This window comes from Ctenopharyngodon idella, chromosome 15, assembly GCF_019924925.1.
Source record: "Ctenopharyngodon idella isolate HZGC_01 chromosome 15, HZGC01, whole genome shotgun sequence".
Classification (NCBI taxonomy): Eukaryota; Metazoa; Chordata; class Actinopteri; order Cypriniformes; family Xenocyprididae; genus Ctenopharyngodon; species Ctenopharyngodon idella.
Genome location: NC_067234.1, coordinates 9794380 through 9814710, shown reverse-complemented (window position 1 = coordinate 9814710; position 20331 = coordinate 9794380). Strand labels below are relative to the sequence as shown.

The 20331-nt window shown below is 40.3% G+C and overlaps 1 protein-coding gene across 1 annotated transcript in view; it reads left to right on the top strand.

Moving 5' to 3' along the window:
- The window catches only part of mindy4b (MINDY family member 4B), a 29420-nt gene that overhangs the window by 8155 nt on the left and 934 nt on the right, over nucleotides 1-20331 (top strand). Inside the window, exons 5-12 of the mRNA XM_051862196.1 lie at nucleotides 6250-6369; nucleotides 8690-8784; nucleotides 8881-9046; nucleotides 9697-9762; nucleotides 9883-9953; nucleotides 10312-10384; nucleotides 10472-10648; nucleotides 20133-20313. Of these exons, the coding sequence (XP_051718156.1) occupies nucleotides 6250-6369; nucleotides 8690-8784; nucleotides 8881-9046; nucleotides 9697-9762; nucleotides 9883-9953; nucleotides 10312-10384; nucleotides 10472-10648; nucleotides 20133-20313 (949 nt within the window). The remainder of the gene's footprint in view (nucleotides 1-6249; nucleotides 6370-8689; nucleotides 8785-8880; nucleotides 9047-9696; nucleotides 9763-9882; nucleotides 9954-10311; nucleotides 10385-10471; nucleotides 10649-20132; nucleotides 20314-20331) is intronic.

Genomic DNA, 20331 nt, shown 5'->3' with positions numbered 1-20331 from the left:
GATTTTGTAATGTTTTATGAAAGAAGTCTCTTATGCTCATCAAATTATCATATTATAAAGATTTCTAAAGGATTATGTGACACTGAAGACTGGAGTAATGATGCTGAAAATTCAGCTTTGATCGCAGGAATAAATTGCATTTTAAAATATATAGAAATATATATAGAAAACAGTTCTTTTAAACTAAAAATGTTTCACAATATTACTGTTTTTACTGTATTTTTGATCAAATAAATGTACACTAATTGGCATAAGCCACTTCTTTTAAAATTATTTAAAAAAATTTATAGTTCAAAATGTTTGACTGGTAGTGTATAGTGATAATAATTACTGATAATTCCTCTTTGGTAGACTTATAACATGGGTGAAACTTGGGGGTGGGCTTTTTTGAATTTGAGCAGCAGGTACCCTGATTACCTTTAAATATATTAAATATTATTAGCACATTTTTAAAAAAAAAAAAAAAGAAAAAGAAAAAGAAAAAAAAAGAATAATGATAATTATAAGATATTTAAATTAATAAAATAATATTACAAAAAGGCATTTCAATGGCATTAGCTGAATCTGGGTATTGATTTTTGGGTGTTGTTAGCATTCATCCCTTAGCTCCTAGTCAAATTTGGAACTCAATATATGATTTTACTGTTTTTTTTTAAGGGTTTAATTGGCTTTGCACCCAGTTATATTACTGAACTTCTTCAGCAACATGCGTCCTCTAGACTGTTAAGATCTTCAGAGTTTTCAGTTAAAGATGAAAGAATAACACTGTTGATATCTGAAATCAATCCAAACAAACACTCAAAACTGTCTTGTTACTATATGCTAACATTACAACAACAGCATATCTTGGTTCTTTGAAACATAGCAAAACCAATGTTACTCATGTATGGAGCAAAAACAAAGCAACCTTGGTGTCTGTTTGGTGTCTTCGTGTCTCTCCTAGAGTTGGCAAAAGTTGTCAAAAACCTTGGTGTCTCTCCTAGAGTTGTCGAATGTACTGACTTCGGTACCTAGTTGGTACTGAACTTTTAAAAATGTGACGCTTTGAGCGCTGTTGAGCGGATTCATAAACACCTCTTATTGGCCACTGTGTTCACGCGCTCATCGGATATGTCTGTGATTGGCTTCAATGATCAACGCTGTAAAAACGTTGTAAATAGTCATCAATGAAGCTCTTCACCAAGCACTTACACAGATACACACAGGAGCGTTTGAAAGCAGGCGTCTATCGCGGACCAGTCCGCTGATAGATGCCTGCTTTCAAACTCTCCAGCTCCAGCTTTCAAAACGCTTTCAAATTCAAACACTTCCGTGTACTTTCAGATGCTGCCTTGGGTTGATCATTGTAGACAATCACAGACATATACAATGAGCACGTGAACACAATGGCCAATCAGAGGTGTTTACGAATCAGCTCAACAGTGCTCAAAGCGTCAAATTTTTAAAATTTAAGTACCGATAGTCAGTACTTTTGACAACTCTAGTCTCTCCATAACCCTTCTTTTTCCATTGATGTTCTTCTGACATTTCTCTTTTGTAATGTCTCTCAGCCATCTCTCTTTCTACATTCTTTCCTCAAATCTCCCACTTGCTCACTCTCTCTCCTCACCCATCATGAGTGGACACGCTCCCTACTGCTGATTGGCTACAAGAGTGTTTTTGTGCTCAGTCTGATCTACTTTCAACAGTGTTTCTCAGAAATTGCTTACTGCATGTTCAACTATTCCCAAGTCTTGTCTAAAATGGAAAAGAGACAGGGCCTTTTCTGTTGCAGTTCCTTGCCTTTGGAAAAGTTTATCTCACTATATTAGTTCCTGTACCACTCTTGATACTTTTAAATTTCACCTAAAGACTTTTGACTGTTTAATTTGTGTAATTAATGTATGTATTTGTTTTGTACTTGGTCTCATGTTCTTAAGGTGTATGAATTGTTAGGTCCAGGGGCCAGTTGCATAAACGTCTATGGTTATGTATGTAACTGCGATTCCCTGAAAAGAGAACAAGACGCTGCATCAGCTGTGCTATGGGGATGCGCCCTCACAGAACCCAGTGTCTGAGGCACGCCATTCAATGGCCGATGTGGTGAGATGGTGTCGCAAGGTGCGCCTGGTGTATAAGAAGGGCGCCTGAGAACACGTCATCAAATTCGTATTTTCTGAGGCTATGTTCAAACTGTCCAAATCCGATTATTTGTGTATCCGATTGGAATCTGATCTAAACTTATTGATGTCTACATTGTGTATCGCAACTGTTAAAATACAATTTGTGTGTCCATTTTCCGTTTTCCGGAATATCTGCAATGTCACAACAACAATAACTGCAACATGGAGGGTTTGCAATACAGATGCTGTCTTATTTACAACATGACAATGTGTAGCCGCTGCACTGGACTACTATGTCTTCTGAGGCAGTGAACCATAGGACTCATCTGGCACTTTGCAACAACACAGCCTTGTTTCTGCAGTGACTTTTCAGCATGTTCCCTATAACAACTTCTGACGTTTATGCTTTACGTGGCGTGAGAAAGTCACATAAACCACGCAAAATCTGATCAGAGCAGTCAGACTGAAATGGATTTCCAGAAATGCGATTTGAATAGGATTTCAAACCACATATGAATACAGCTCAAAACAGATTTGTAAAAACTGCATTTCATGTGGTATTTTTTGCCATTCACACTTGCTAAATCTGATCGGATTTCAGTCGGATATGCGCAAAAATCGGATTTGGACTGACACTGAACATAGCCTGAAGGAAGGCGTGCAGGCATGCTCGTCCAAACCTGGAGGAGGTGACCGAGAAGAGAGTATAACAACTGATATTCAGTCATCTCAAACATCTGTCCAGCACTACTTCTAAAATATTTTATCAGGGAGCCGAACAGCAGGCTTCTCCGGCTATAGTAAAGCAAGCTTACCTTACTTCTCAGGGTAAGGAGTGGGCCCAACCTCAGTTTAGATCGCCCCCATCCTAAATAATAGCCACAAGTGCCAGGCTCAACCTGATGCCAACCACCCCCTATTTTTATTCCCCTCTAAAAACAACCTCTTGTACCCCAACAGGGGGGAGATTGAAAGAAAGGAAGAAGAAAGAGAATGAAAAAGGGGGCGAGGGCTTAGGCGGCAGCCCTGCTCAAATACTTTCTCATTTCTCCTCTCCCCCAGATCTGTGTGTGTGGTTTCTCTAGTACAGTTTCGCTTTGTTTCCAGTTCCTCAAAAGGAGAGCTAGCTTTAGCCACACTCGCCTTAGCTCTTCTCCCCAGGAACTCATATATATATGAGTATATATCGCGCCGATTTTTGGCATTTTTTAATTAATCGGCATCGGCCGATTGTGCTGCAAATTAGGTCGATTAATAGGCAGGCGCGATTGCCATTCCACTGGCATAAGGACCAGTTATACTTCATTTTCCGCGTTCCGCTGCATCTCGCGCACAGTTGAGCATGCGAGCCTTTCAAAGTATACTCCCTTTGTCCGTGAGTGTGGAAAAACAGATTTAGTGGACTGCTGTTTTGAAGCTCTCAAGTCACTCACACATGCCCTGTTGTACACGCGGATTGTCCTGCACGCGGACGGGGTGTGCGAGCCTTTAACCAGCTGTAGTTTAGGCTACAGGTAGGCGCGGGTACCAAAACCTGGTAACGAGCCCAGTGGCTAAATTATTATAGCCTGCATTGTATAGATAAACTCTGACATTATTGTTAGCATCCTACCTCCTGTAGTTTGTCTCCATGCCTCTAGAGGTCCCCTGTGTTCCCCTCTGCCTTAGTTTTTCCACATGGATCCTTGTTAGCATTATCCAGGTCACCTGTGCCTTGTTTCTCCTAGGGTATTTTAGTTGTGTTTTTTCCCCTTGTTCCTCACTTGGTTTTTGAGTCTTGGCCGCGTGCTTCCTGCTTTGTCTCTCCAAGTCTTTCCAAGCTATCTCAAGTAAGGTGTTCTGAGTTATTTGGTTATTAATGTTCTCTAGTTTTGTTTTCTCCCCTCGTGGAGTTTTTATTTTCCCATGTGGTTTTTTCCATTATCTCTTATGTTATTAATACCTCTGTCTGAGAAGAACTTTTGTTGGATTTTTGCTTGAAAATACTTTTTTTTTTTTTTTATTAAATCTACATTGCCTGGAGTTCTGCCTTGAGTGTTTCGTTTGGGTCCAACATCACAGTCTCTGTGGCCTTGTGGCAGATATCTCAACCACCACACCAGAAACCCGAGTTCTAGCCCGGCTTGTGACAATTATCAATTCTGTTTCTGTATGTTACTGGAGAATTTCTTTCCCTCTGAGGCTGCGTGTGAGACAGAGCAACTCGCGCTCTGCAGCCGTGCCTTGTTGACACACAGCTTCAACTAACGATGGCAGGGAAAAACAGACCATTTTGAAAGAGTAATCACGTTGTAGCCTACTAGAATTAATGCCGACCATGTTTATCATAAGTGCAACAAGTCATTTGCATGTGAAAGTAGAAACATGTGCAATTCAGACGAAACTTCTGGCTAAAACGTGCATATTAACTTTCCTTATTAAATGTGTCTGTGGGTCCGACACATAGCTTCCACAGTGCCATCACTCGTGGCCAGTGCACTCTATGCAGTTAGGAGCAGCAGGCTGTGTAAAATGGGTGAACTTTTATTTTTGTTATCACTTAGATTATAGCTATTTGACTTACAGTATAGAAGCATGCTTCAGAATAGTTTTGAGAAGGTGCTTAAAAAGTTGAGCCATGTATTATTATTATTACTATGAATTAGGCTACTACTAAGTTAGTTTGACAGTCTAGAATTTTGATTACCTGTTTTGTGTATTTAATATTTAACATATAAATTATTTTTAGTGCACTGATTGGAGAGGCTTGTGTTGTTCAAGAAATGTTTAATTTAAGCAATTTAATTAGATTTTATCTAACTGTTAGATTTTATGAGATGAAGGGGAAAAAAAAAAGAAAATTGGCCAAAAAAATCGCCATCGTATATCGGCCATCGGCTGCCCTGATTTCTAAATATCGGCATCGGCATCAACCAGAGAAAAACCCATATCGGTCAACCTCTACTTTGTGGCACATAGAGCTACTGTAGATCTGTGGCTATACATGTCTTTGAGCAGATCTGCCTGGTAAGATTGTAGTACTACATAGTGTGCAAAGCTCCACTAGCCGCCGCATACGCTCTGCCCACCAAGCTCGATGTCATCTGACATGGTTTAGAGGGTAAAATGGGATTCTTCAGCAATAAAGATGTCCCCGGGGAAAGGCAATTCGCTGAATTCCTCTCTTTATACACACCGCTATCTTCTCACAGCACACAAACAAGTGGCTTTCTGAAGATAAAGAAGCAACATTGCAACAACATTGCATTTTATTAAGCATTTTATTATTATTATTATTATTATTATTAATTCTATAATCCAGAGCAATACAATGAGACAAATTCATTCAAAGTAAAAAAAAAAAAACATGGTCATAAGCAGTGACCTGCGTCGTATTGCATTCTGATGCCTCTGTTCTGCAATATAATGGGAGAACTGTGCAAGTATCTGTATACATTTTATAAACCCTGTTAGCACAGTTATTAGCAGCAATATTTTGGTTACATCCATTATTTCATAGACTCGCCTCACTTAAACAAAGGAGATAGCGGCACACAATCTCACGTGCAACAAAGGAGATAACAGCACGCACTCTGATGTCAATGACCAAAATCTCCGGTTTCACCATCTACACGACAACGCTGTAACCGGAGTTTCTAAAAATCTTCACCCTGGCAGGAGTTTTCAAAAAGTTCGGTTTCAGTTATTGAGTTACTGAGTTTTTGGAAATACCCTGTTCGTGTGGGCAGGGCCTCAGACACCGGGTTCTGCAAGGGCGTGTCCCCATAGCGTCTGAAGCTGACGCAGCGTAGAAGTTCCCTCAAAAGGGAACATAGCCATTACATTAAGACTGTTTTAAGAACTAGTCTGACCGACTAGCAGTTAGTAAGAGGTAATCAGTCTTCCTTTTTGGTATCAAATTAGACCAATCTATGTTTTTATGTAACTGACTTAAAAAAGCTATTAACAGTCTTAAATAAAATGACTAACTTGTAAGACTAGTCTAAACAGTTTATGCAAAGCACTTTGACCAACATGTGCTGTTTTTAAATGTGCTATATAAAAAATGTGATTGATTTTTATCCTTAATAAATAACTAAATTTACTACATGATTTTTAAAATATTCTTATTATTTTGACATTTAATTTTGCTTTATCACTCACACAGAGTTTAAGAAAAATTTTATTTGGGAACACCTTCCATATATTCAACTACGAGTGGAAGAAATCATTCTTCAAATTTCGTGAGCCTTTCTCTGATTTGGCATATGCTCTGGAGACTGAGAGGGTGAGTATGAGACTGAACTTTAAATTTTGAGCTTATTGTTATAGTTTTGGCTATAAACCATTGAAAATTGGTAGGATATTGTTTTAAAACATTCAGATTTGAAAATTCATATTAAATTACTTGATGAAGACACAAATGTACACCTTTCTCATTAAATGTGTTAGTGAGGGGAAAGTGTATAAAAATTGTCAAATGTAAAACAAATGAAAAACATCATGAAACAAAATTGGACTACTACTTATGATGAAAATGGTAAAAGGAATGTTTGATGATAAATTTGCAATGATATACGGAGTCCCAGAATATTCAGAAGAAAAAAACAGATATTGTCTACACAAAATAAGAATTCATTTCCACAACGTTTTTAATTCATGGCCACGTTTCATTAATTCATTCACTCTCTTTAGTCAAATCATGGCCACATTGTAGTAAATTGTTCCCTCATTTTTAATTTAGTAAAATCATGGCCAATCGTGACATGTACGGGGCTCCTTACTAAAAGCATTATACATAATATTTATTATAATTTGTTTAAAAAAAAGATTACAAAAATCCACTTCAGGTCACAGAACAGGTATCAGTGTACAATGTACTTCTGGTTAACATTGTGAAAAAGAAGTACACATACGTATTAAGGAAATAATAAACTTTAAAAGAATATGTATTTAAGTGTGAACTGAATGTAATGTTTTCATACACTTAATTGCATGTTATTTACAATTAAATGAATATATATATTCTAGTTTAAATTTATATTAAATTCAGTTTGAACATAAGAGTGATCAAAACTTCTCAAAATACCTGTTAATACTGCAAAAAGACTTCTAGTAAAGCACAAACCTGAGACAGTCGATGATCACTTATGTATGATCAGGTTAATAAAGTTACTTCCCCTTTGCCAGAACTGCAGGTTATATAAGTGAAGAAGGGTTGTGTTACAAGCTTTAGTAGATCACTTCTTTTCACGATGAAGCCATGACTCACTATGTTTCTGATTGATTACCCCGACACAACTGTCTGAATATTGCAGCACTGCCCGCCACCTCATTATCGCATAATGAACTTGAAATGTTGCCACTTTCTTAACCACAGATCATTGGTACGCTAAGTAAATATGCTTCCCGTTATCCTCAGGCACGTGTCATTCATTAGCAGATTACACACTGGCATTAAGATACTACAAGAAAGTGCAATTATATTAAGAGCACTCCAGCAACATTTCAAGATAAACTTTCTCCACCAAACCATTACAAAATTAATGTAAAAACTGTCTCATGAAATGGTTCATAAACTGAACACTTAGTGACTCTGACAAAGGCTTTTTGCCGAAACGTTGGATAATAAAGTATTTGCAAGTGAGTGTGTGGTCAGGTCTCATTCATACACTTAGTGTTGCATACCATTAAAACTGTTATTGAAAAGTCTCTTACGTACACCAAGTATGCATTTACTTGATTAAAAAAAAGGGGGAAATATTATTACATTTTAACTCTTTTCTATTGTAATATAATTTAAAGTGTAATTTATTCCTGTGATCAAAGCTGGATTTTCAGCATGATTACTCCAGTCTTCAGTGTCACATGATCCTCCAGAAATCATTCTAATATGATGATTTGCTGTGAAAGAAAAATTTCTTATCACTGTTGAAACCAGTTTATGCGGCTTAATATTTTTGTGGAAACCATGACACATATTTCCAGGATTCTTTGATGAAGAGAAAGTTCAAAAGAACAATTTATTTGCAACAGAAATCTGTTGTAATAAATGTCTTTATTGTCACTTTCAATCGAATTAATGCATTCTTGCTGATTAAAAGTATTCTTTTTTTATTTATTTATTTATTCTTTTAAAAAGTGATAAAGTAATGGTAAAGTGATAGCTCTACTAAAATTGGAAATTCTGCGGTTTAGTCATTCTCAGGTTGTTCCAAACCCATATTTCTTTCTTTTGTGGAAAACAAAACAAGTTAGTCAGAAGATCTTCTCTTCTCTTCTCTTCTACTGAATGTTGACCAAGGGTTTGGAATGACATGAGAAAAATAAACAACAAACTGCACATTTTTGTCTGAAATATCTCTTTGAATATTTAAAAAAGGTGTATGTAGAACAAGCAGATGGTGCACAGTTTTAAATACAGCTTTTGGATGAATTATATTCTCGTTGTATTTTATTAATATTAATATGAAAATATGCATTCTGAAGAGGAAATCACATTTAAAGGAACTTATAATTTAGAAATTATTCACTAATATCGATAATTTATAAGAGAAAATTACAAAATGTGAGCCCAAACAGTGTTTTCTCTGGCTGTTCTCTTGCAGGGAGGAGCCAGTGCTATTCAGATGGTGGTTCAGGCTCATATTATTAAGTACTTGCTCTTCAACAGGCCAGTGAACTCAACGTGCACAATGCAAAGGTTTTTTTGTTGTTGTCAAGTTTGTATCTTTTTGTGTGGAATATAATTATGGCAGAGGGGAAGATTAAATAACTTCTTTCTCTCTCTCTCTCTCAGTATGGTGGAGGTTGGGGAGAAGGAGCAGAGGAGGGCGCTGGTAGCCGCTCTAGCTGACATCTTGTGGACAGCTGGTGAGGAGCAGACAGCTACTATCTCCTTGGTCACATCAGAGCGCTGTTTCACCCCCCACCTTGACTACAAACTGGACAGCTTCACAGAAAGGGTACGTGCAGATACGAGCAACCAGTAGCTAAATAAATATGCATTGTTGGGGGTAACGCATTACAAGTAACGTGAGTTACACCTCTCCTGTCCGCATGTTGAAATAAATCGTAAGTGCAGAGGTGTTGTGTGTGCTGTGTAAACATGATGGTTATTGTAGTTCTAGACATGAACATGCATTTACTCATCTCGCTTGCACAAAAACATATTCAGTATAAACAGTGAAATGCAAACTAAGCAAACCTGCAATAATTAAATGTTAAATAACACAAGTATACTTTATGTATTTAATCTCACTTTATTAACCAATGTCTTTGCTCCTGACCTTTGATGATCCAGTTCAACCATAAAAATGACTTTATGTAAACATGACATTTGTGTTTACTTTTTATTATTATTATTATTATTGCTGAAGTAAGAGTGTTGAATTTCTCCTGCATCATTTTACTTTTGGTGTGAAAGGGCGTTTACATTGGCCATAACATAACTTAAATAAAAATAAAATAAAAAGTAACTAAGTAACACAATTAGTTACTTTTTTGGGCATAACGCAATACTGTAACACATTACTTTTAAAACTAACTTCCCCCAACTCTGTAAATATGTTGTAATTGTTTAATGTCTTTTTTTTTTTTTTTTTTTATTCCACAGTTGCAGCTTTTCACCTTTAAAAAGAAAGATGATGTTAGATCTTTTATATGTGAGCACATCCAATGTGTGGGTAAACTCTTACTCTTACCATCTTACCATCCAATACTCTCCTTCAATTGACCAAATACTGACTGCATCAAACCTGCCTTTATGTTGTATTAACAACTTTAACCTGAATGTTTGTAGTTTAAGGAAGAAGGAAGCCATGGAATCATACTTTTTCTGTACAGCCTTATCTTCTCCAGGACTATTGACAGGTATGTCCACAGAAATACACAACCATCCAAAAGTTTTCTTGAAAGAAATTATTTATATTCATCAATAAAGCATTAAAATATGACATTTCACAATATCACAATTTTCACTGTATTTTTGATCAAATAAATGTAGCCTTGGTAAGCATAACAGATTTCTCTGAAAAACATTAAAATATCTTACCAATGCCTAATTTTTGAATGGTAGTGGATTTAGAAAATATTTTAAGGATCATTAATACTATATTGCCCTCGCAGATACAACATACATCTCGTGTTAGAGAAATACCTCAAGATTTTACCTCAAAATTGAATGAAGTGAAATGAATGAATGAATGAAGTATAGTCTCTGAATTTGTAGGATACGAGCAGACTTCGATTGTACCACCACTCATCTTTTGCATTTGAGCTTGGGGAACTTTGTTTGTCGACAGGTAAGGTTGTTTTTGTTTTAGAGTCTTTTGTCCCTGTGACTTGTTAGTAGCTATTTAATTGTTACATATTGTCTCTGTATTCATTAGGCTTTATTAAACCTGCTGTTGACCGGCCGTGCTACCCCTCATGTCTTCAACGGTACATCATTTAATGACGAGAAAGACAAACCGCTCGCCCACCTGCTCCACGGGGTTCTGACTCGCAGTCATGTTGGGTATCTGCTCTGGAACAGAGAACAAGTCAAGCATGCACAGCTCCCCCTGGTACAGTACCCATTCTATGTTTTCTGGGGGTTGGGGGGTTTTATCATCTTTCCCATGTACAGAAAAGGGAAGAATTGTGTGAAATGGTATTTCTTCTCTGTCAGAACAGTCTGGGATTTTGTCCCATCATCTTCGACACATGATCGGTTAACTGTAGGTGACCTAAGAGTAAATGCTGAAAATGACAAAATACTTGAGCCACATTGATCAAACTCTTTTCTAGGCACTTTTCAAAAACAAGGGGAATGTACTGTACAAAATGGAACCAGTGAAGTTGACATTCTTGAGTACACAGTCGATCATTTGAGGCACCTTGAAATGGATTGCTTGTAGTTCTCCAAACTTTAGAATAATTTTATAAAGAAGAATTTATTATGGAAATAACATAATGAATGTAATGTTTTTGCATACTTAAGTGCATGTTAATTGCAATTAAATGAAAATGTATTATGGTTTAATTTATTAAGTGTATTTACCTGAAATTTACAGTGCTTCGACCTATTTAAGTAGATATGCACATTTGTAATTATACTTAAGTAGGACTTAAAGTGAAAATTCACCCAAAAATGAAAATTTGCTGTTAATTTACTCACACTCAGGCCATCCAAAATGTAGGTAACATTTTTTCTTCAGTAGAACTAATTTTTAGCTGACAAATGTCTAAAGCTGTTTAAAAGTACCGGTCATCACAATGGCTGATGATTTCGATGTAACACTAGACAATGTGTAATTGTTTTTTCACCACCATACTTGTTTGGACCAGAATACTCTGATCAAGAACTGAGAGAGATGGAGGAAGCAGCAGCAGCAGCCCGTCATCAAGCCTCAGTTTGATATAATATATCAAATATATATAGTGACAGCACCCATTGACTTCCATTATATGAACCACAGAGTACCACAGTTTCAGCTAAAACTCTTCTTTACTGTTCTACTGAAGAAGAAAAAAAAAGTCACCTAATATCTTGGATGGCATGAGTGTGAGTAGATTAACAGCAAATTTTCATTTTTGGGGGAACTATTCCTTTAAGTACATCTTTATGTCATTTCATAATTTTGTTGTCTTTGAAATATGTTTCAAGTATACTGTTGAATGATACTGACAAGCATTTATGGTAAATTAAAATATATTTAATACCATATACATGTAAATATTTGTAATTAAACATTTATAAGGATGAAGTTGCAATTTTTTATAATACATTAATTGTAAATGTAATATTGAATAACAGACTAGAGTTAAAACTATAATCAAGTACTTTACATGTCCTTTAGTATGTTCGTCAATGCATCAAAATAAGAGTACATTAAAGCATGACAGATTTATTTGATTAAATGATTCAATGACTCTGAAAATGTCATGTGGTGTAACCATCAAGTAAATTTAACATTTTTTTTTTTTTACTCCTTGAATACATGTGAGTGAACACATATTAATCATTTGCAAATATCATGAATTTTTGCACAAGGAATATTGGAGTCTAACAACAGCCGGTGCTCCACACAGAGATCTGATCTCACCATGAAGTCTCTCTGCGATTACATGAAGAAACGTCTCAGGTTACGTATGTAACCATGGTTCCCTGAGAACAGGGAACGAGACTCTGCGTTTGCAAATGCTATGGGGAATGTCACGTGACTCGGTGTCTGAAAGCCACCTGTCCAATAACTCCAATGCCTATTGGCCAGCGACAGCCTATGACGTCATACGGCGCGACCCGGAAGTATAAAAGGCGCGCCTGGGGAAGCAGTCATTATCCGTTGTCTTGAGGGACTGTTCAGCAGGCAGCCCGAAGCATGGCAAGGAAACGCAGAGTCTCGTTCCTTGTTCTCAGGGAACCATGGTTACATACGTAACCTGAGACGTTCCCTTTCGAAAGGGAACTTCTACTCTGCGTTTGCAAACGCTATGGGGAACGATATACCCACGCCGCCATGCTTGAGGAGAGTGCCTGCCAAGAAATATGGCTGAGACAAAGGCTCCAGAGCAGTTAGAGAACTGCTTGGCAACTCCCCCTCGGGTCACACCAGGCTGTCAGTGACAGCATTCCCCTTGGCCAACAGCCCAAGCTGAACTTCAAGAAGGCCTTCCTCAGAGGTCCTACAGAAGCTGCTAAGGCATCTGGAACCAGCTTTTCCGAAGAGAAAGCGATCCCTTTAAGGGAATGTGGCCAAGGAACCGAAGGGAACCTCGCCCAGTCACTAGAGGGGAACGAAGTCACCCCCAATGCCACCAGGGAGGCCGACCTGGTCTGTCACGAGACAAACTTAGTCTTGGCCAATCCTGTCTGAATACAGAGCCTCTAAAATGCATTTTTCATAGACGATAGTAAGTAAGAGTGACTGCAAAGAGACAAAAACAAACTCAAACCCACGCGTAGAGACGGGCATCCTGGAGAGCAGAACTCAGCTAAGTGCTATGAACCCTCGTATTGAGAGGAGTACAATCCACTCATCCTAGGATCTACTCAGTGCTTAATTAATGCACTGAGGAGGCTGTGCGCTAGAGAACCCTGATCCAGGGGAGCACAAACCAGCCTGAGGCTGAATCTTAGAAGGAGGCCTAATTAAGGCCTACCACTATGATCAGCTTAGGGAGCTAAGCACTATTACAAACGTAACCCTAAAAGGGAAGTACGAAGCTCACCTAACAGGTAGACCATGCAATGGGCACATACTCATGGAGGCCGAGGAGGGGCCTACAGCATGATAGTAGTTATGTGGAAACAGAAGTCTTATACAGAAAGTGGCCTGGTTTTAAGGGCCACCCTGAACACCTGTCTTGTTTTTCTGGGGTAGACAGATGACTTCAATGGCAGCATAAGAGGCTGCAAAGTGCCTGCATGACAATCCACCTAACACAATCCAAGGAGCAGTGCACTCAGTAAAAAGCACCTTTTACTCTTTAAAGCAAGAGGAGTGAAGCGTACGCCAACACGTATTAAGGAAGGCCTGGAGGGGCCTATAACCTCAACAGACACGTGGCATCAGCTCGTGGCAGTGTTTAGGCCCCAAGGACGATAAACAACCAGACAAAAAGGAGGCTGGATTTATCACTTAGGCCTCTGGCCAACGAAAGTGTATACAGATAATTCTCAAAGAGAAATACACCCAAACATACTCCAGTGTGTTCAAAAAAGGCAGCCCATAGGCCTAGCAACCTCTAATACACACGGCGTAAGTCTCGTGGCCGTTTCCAGGAGCACAAAAGATCCACCCTAGGCGCTAGGTGGCTCTTAGCTCAACTAGATTAGAATCAGACTCAGGGAGGCAGATGTAGGTTAAACCAACCTTCCGTAGGGTTTCACTACCATAATCAACCTGAGGGGCTAGCCACTGGGAATACTCGGTAAAAGCACCTTGTTACTCTCACAGCGAGAGGAGTACATGACTGAACTCCACATATTACACCGGAGGCCGAAGTAGGCCTGCCTTAGTAAACACGTGGCATCAGCAAGTGGCTACCATAACCATACCACCCAAAGGCCATGTATTAGAAGTTTCCAAGATGATTATTACATGAAAAACGTTGCCGAACATCGTGAACAGGCCTGTTAGGGCCTATCCGTCAGCGATGGGGCATGGCCGATGGTGGCATGGTTTCCCAGGCATCCTGCCAACAAGTCGACTAGAAAAGGAGGCCTTAAGGGGCCTCCATTCCAGCATCAAGTGGCGATCAGCCTGCTCACAGATTAAAAAACACAAACTGTGCCATCATGTAAACTAAAAAAGGTGGCCTGAAGGGGCCTGCCAATTCAATAACACGTGGCTTCAGCTCGTGAATATAAGGGAACCAAGCTACAGGGAACCAGCTCTAACCCAAATAGCTATGGGAAGCTAACTGCGACCTGCGCTAGGCTACACATTCCAACAGGCAATGTACCCTAAATATTTGTGACTAAAGGGAACCAAACAAAACCAACATGGTCTAAGGGAGGCTAATACAAGCCTACTACCTCAAACAGACACGTGGCAGGGCCTGTGGCAGCGTAAATCTGTGAGAAATTTGTGAGCATATTATGATCAGTTAAACAGCATTGTAAAACAACTGCTAACTAGAAGGAGGCCGAATATCATAAGGCCTACAATCCGAGTTATATGCAATATAGCTGTTAACAAGATCACCAAAAAGGGAGCTCCTAGATACCAACTTTCCTCAAAAAAGTGGCTCTAACTACCCTGAGTATGCAATCCAACGGGTGATGCACTCAGTGACACAAAAAACCTCTTAACTGGGGAATATAAGTCACCATGTACTCAAATAGAGGCCACTTTACAGCAAAAGGGCCTGCTATTATGAAAGCAGGTGCTAACCTGTGGCAGCATAAATAAGCTCACATACAAATGTAGGGCAAAAGTCTAGAACTCAAAGTAACACAAACTTTGATATACATGCTGTCTTTGAAAGGAAAAACACTCTCTGTACAGATTCTCAGATCTGATCTAAGCCCTAGAGGACAGGAGCTAAAAACTAGCAACGTCAACTCAAACTTGATAATTACAAAACATCAAGTGGCTCAGAAGAAAATCATTTCCTTTAGCATGAAAGTTCTAGAAAGTGGGGCCTAGCACACCCCTACATAACTTATCTACGCGAAGATAAGGGCCTACCACCTGAGAAACAGCATCAGGGGGTCAAAAACAGTCTACAACCTAGCTGTTAAACTCACAATTGCACCTACACAAGCAAGGGGATAATTGGGCATACGGCCTAAACAACCGAGGAAGCCAGAACTAGGAACTACACATCCTGAAAGGATATTAAATACATATGGGGTTACTTCATATACCACACATCACCTAGCTCTAGCCTGGCCGCTAAGCTATAGGCCTATACACTACAACAGGCCCATAACAAAGCCTGATCTTCACTTCCAAGTCTTATGATGAGAGAAATAAAGCGAAGCTCAAAGCTAAAATGTCAGGCGGCCGGTTAGGGCCGCCGTAGACATATAAACTGAAGTAATGAGTGCCAACTCAAACTATACTGAAAAATAGCCGAGAGGCTACTCATATATATAGAAAAAACTAAGCGGCAGCCATTTTGTGGCCTGCTCAGTCAGTCTCAACACTCCAGTTTTGCCCAAAAACCCCTAAATAGTTCACATTTTACTGTTACATGTTCAGGAAATTATACAGGAACAACACAAGGTCAAATATTTAAATAATTAAATCAGACCTTGTCTTACCTTCCTGTGGCTCGAAGACCAAAGACTCCTCCTTCACTTATTTGAAATGGGAAGGATGAAATCCATGGTTCTAGAAGCCCAAAGAACCCTTTCACTATCAAGCCAGAAGGCGGGCCTTCAGAAAAATTTCATCATGGGCCCAGCCGTCAGCCTGACTGTTCAAAGGTATCGTCCTGAACATGCACAGTGATTAAAAATGCCCAGGAGGCCGAGGAAGAGGGGCGAAGGCAGATGTAGAATTACCTTCGCCAAGAGAGGGGATCGATCACCTCCCTTAAGTCCATCTTCCTCTTCCTCATATCCCGCCGCTTCTGCGACTTGCTCCGAGGTGGAGGAGGCGCTCGAGCAGCGACACTAGACTTCTGGCCCTGCCTCTGAGCCTCGGGTCGAGACGGGCCAGGGCCTCCCGGCTGTCTGGGCCCAGGATCGGACCTGAGCGGTATGCAATTTTTGTATGCTGCTGAGCGCGCCTTCGCCTCCCTGAACTTTCCGACAACCGTTTCAACGGAGCCGCCGAAAAGTTCAGTTGGCGAAACCGGGGCATCGAGGAGAGAGCCCTTCTCTTTCTCCCCGATGTCCGCCATGTTCAGCCACAGATGCCTCTCCGTGGCCACCATGGCCGCCATCGATCTCCCAATCAAGGCGGCCGTCTGCTTGGTGGCCCGGAGAGCGAGATCTGTGGTGCGGCGCAGCTCAGCCACCGCATCAGGGGACAAACCCTGCCCCTGATCCAGGTCCTTCAGCAAGTCAGCCTGGTAGGCTTGCAACACCGCCATAGTGTGCAAAGCCGCGCCAGCCTGACCTGCAGCAGCATATGCTCTGCCGTTCAGACGAGATGTCAGTTTAAGGGGTCTGGACGGCAGAACCGGAGCTTTCAGTGTCGGTGCCCTGCCCGTGACGAGATAGTTGGCAAACGTCTCGTCAATGGGCGACAGCGACACATACCCATGCTGGCCTAATCCCTCCACATCAGCGAAATTCCCCCGCTGATGTGGATGAATTCTGGCCGAGTATGGGTTCTTCCATGCCTTCTTGATCTCTACGTGAAGATCTGGAAGGAATGGAAGGCTCACTGGAGTTACGAGGTTGTGGTCAGAAAGAAACCGTTCGTCTAACCTGCCGCGAACGGGCTCTTTCCTCACGCGCTCCCACGGCAGCTGCAGCCTGCCGGCGGCGCGCTCCACAACCTCCAATAACTCGGCATATGCTGGGCAAGGAGGCTTGGAGAAAGAAGAAGTCGCAACTTCTTCCTCCTCCATTGCCATCTCCTGCTCACGGGGGCTAGCAGCCAGAAGAACACTCGCTCCTGGATCCGATGATGTCAGAGATAAGATATCATCGTCATCCAGGAGCTCATCCCCGCCAGCCGCCGCCAGAGGTTGAGAGACTGTGACACCTCTCTCAAACTTGGCAGCGAGCTCCACCTGCGAGCCCCATGAGTGCAGCCGCCGCTCTGCCTCAGCACGAGCAGGGCCGGACCCACCGGCCGCAGATGTTGACGCCTCTTCCCTTGAGAAGAGGGCCAGGCGGGAACGGAGCGTTCTCATGGGAAAACGCTCACAACTCTCACAGACAGCGCCCTCAAGCACTGTCCGTGCGTGTTCTTCTCCCAGACAGTGTACACATAGGGTGTCAAAAATCTCGGGCATGGATCCGCACACTTCCTAAAATGTTTCTGTTTGTCCTCAGACATAATCAGAGATGTACTCACAAGTATAGCAGAGTTATACACGACAGTGGCAAGACACAGACAGTCCCGAAAGACAATGGATGATGACTGCTTCCCCAGGCGCGCCTTTTATACTTCCGGGTCGCGCCGTATGACGTCATAGGCTGTCGCCGGCCAATAGGCATTGGAGTTATTGGATAGTTGGCTTTCAGACACCGAGTCACGTGACGTTCCCCATAGCATTTTCAAACGCAGAGTAGAAGTTCCCTTTCGAAAGGGAACAGAAAAAACTGAGAATGACTAAATCCAGAAGAACCTGCAGTCTCCAAGATGCCTGAAGAAAGCTACCTGAAAAGCTACAGTACAGTGAAAAGTTTTAGGCACTTGTACAAAAATGGGGATGCTTTCAAAAATAATGTCATAAATCGATTATTTATTAACTTCTATTACCTAAATCAAATCTGTATTTGGTGTGACCAGCCTTTGCGTTTAAAACAGCTTTTGTCGTAGGTGCACTTGCACTTAGTTTCTCAGGTATCTTTGCAGGTTGATTTCTTCAAATGTCTTGGAGACGTTGCCACAGTTCTTCTGGATTTAGTCTCTCTCAGTTTTTTCATGTAATCACAGACTTGATGATAGTGAGATCAGATCTCCATGTGGAGCATACCGGCTGGAGAAGATGCTGACTACTTGTGCATACAAAAATCTCAATGGATTATTACAATTAATGGCAAAAGGAATGTTTGAAAATGTAAACTGATAACTGGCTTAAAACCATCTTTTTTTGTGTGTGTGAAAATACTAACGTGCCTAAGACTTTGGCACAGTACTATATATTATAAATAGTATATATATATATATATATATATATATATATATATATATACAGGTGCTGGTCATATAATTAGAATATCATCAAAAAGTTTATTTATTTCACTAATTCCATTCAAAATGTGAAACTTGTATATTATATGCATTCATTACACACAGACTGATATATTTCAAATGTTTATTTCTTTTAATTTTGATGATTATAACTGACAACTAAAGAAAATCCCAAATTCAGTATCTCAGAAAATTAGAATATTGTGAAAAGGTTCAATATTGAAGACACCTGGTGCCACACTCTAATCAGCTAATTAACTCAAAACACCTGCAAAGGCCTTTAAATGGTCTCTCAGTCTAGTTCTGTAGGCTACACAATCATGGGGAAGACTGCTGACTTGACAGTTGTCCAAAAGACGACCATTGACACCTTGCACAAGGAGGGCAAGACACAAAAGGTCATTGCAAAAGAGCCTGGCTGTTCACAGAGCTCTGTGTCCAAGCACATTAATAGAGAGGCGAAGGGAAGGAAATGATGTGGTAGAAAAAAGTATACAAGCAATAGGGATAACCGCACCCTGGAGAGGATTGTGAAACAAAACCCATTCAAAAATGTGGGGGAGATTCACAAAGAGTGGACTGCAGCTGGAGTCAGTGCTTCAAGAACCACTACGCACAGACGTATGCAAGGTTTCAGCTGTCGCATTCCTTGTGTCAAGCCACTCTTGAACAACAGACAGCGTCAGAAGCGTCTCGCCTGGGCTAAAGACAAAAAGAACTGGGCTGCTGCTGAGTGGTCCAAAGTTATGTTCTCTGATGAAAGTAAATTTGGCATTTCCTTTGGAAATCAGGGTCCCAGAGTCTGGAGGAAGAGAGGAGAGGCACACAATCCACGTTGCTTGAGGTCCAGTGTAAAGTTTCCACAGTCAGTGATGGTTTGGGGTGCCATGTCATCTGCTGGTGTTGGTCCACTGTGTTTTCTGAGGTCCAAGGTCAACGCAGCCGTATACCAGGAAGTTTTAGAGCACTTCATGCTTCCTGCTGCTGACCAACTTTATGGAGATGCAGATTTCATTTTCCAACAGGACTTGGCACCTGCACACAGTGCCAAAGCTACCAGTACCTGGTTTAAGGACCATGGTATCCCTGTTCTTAATTGGCCAGCAAACTCACCTGACCTTAAACCCATAGAAAATCTATGGGGTATTGTGAAGAGGAAGATGCAATATGCCAGACCCAACAATGCAGAAGAGCTGAAGGCCACTATCAGAGCAACCTGGGCTCTTATAACACCTGAGCAGTGCCACAGACTGATCGACTCCATGCCACGCCACATTGCTGCAGTAATTCAGGCAAAAGGAGCCCGACTAAGTATTGAGTGCTGTACATGCTCATACTTTTCATGTTCATACTTTTCAGTTGGCCAAGATTTCTAAAAATCCTTTCTTTGCATTGGTCTTAAGTAATATTCTAATTTTCTGAGATACTGAATTTGTGATTTTTCTTAGTTGTCAGTTATAATCATCAAAATTAAAAGAAATAAACATGTGAAATATATATGTCTGTGTGTAATGAATGAATATAATATACAAGTTTCACTTTTTGAATGGAATTAGTGAAATAAATCTACTTTTTGATGATATTCTAATTATATGACCAGCACCTGTATATATATATATATTGTATTACAGTATTAACTAATGTTAACATAGAACCGTAATGTAAAGTGTTACCTAAATAAATAACTGTATCTATTATATTTTAAAAGCATTCATGTTGTGATGATCCCTTTTTTCCTAAGGTGGGCAGCATGCTGAAAACCCCCAAGCTGCCTATCTGGATGTGCAACATCAATGGCACTTACAGTGTTTTGTTCAGCCCAAACCGTTTGCTGCTCTCTGACTGGAAAATGGAGCATCTTTTCCAGCTTTACTTCTACAATGGTCAACCAACTCAGCTCATCACAACAGTGCTCACCATAGGTACAGGCATTAGATAAT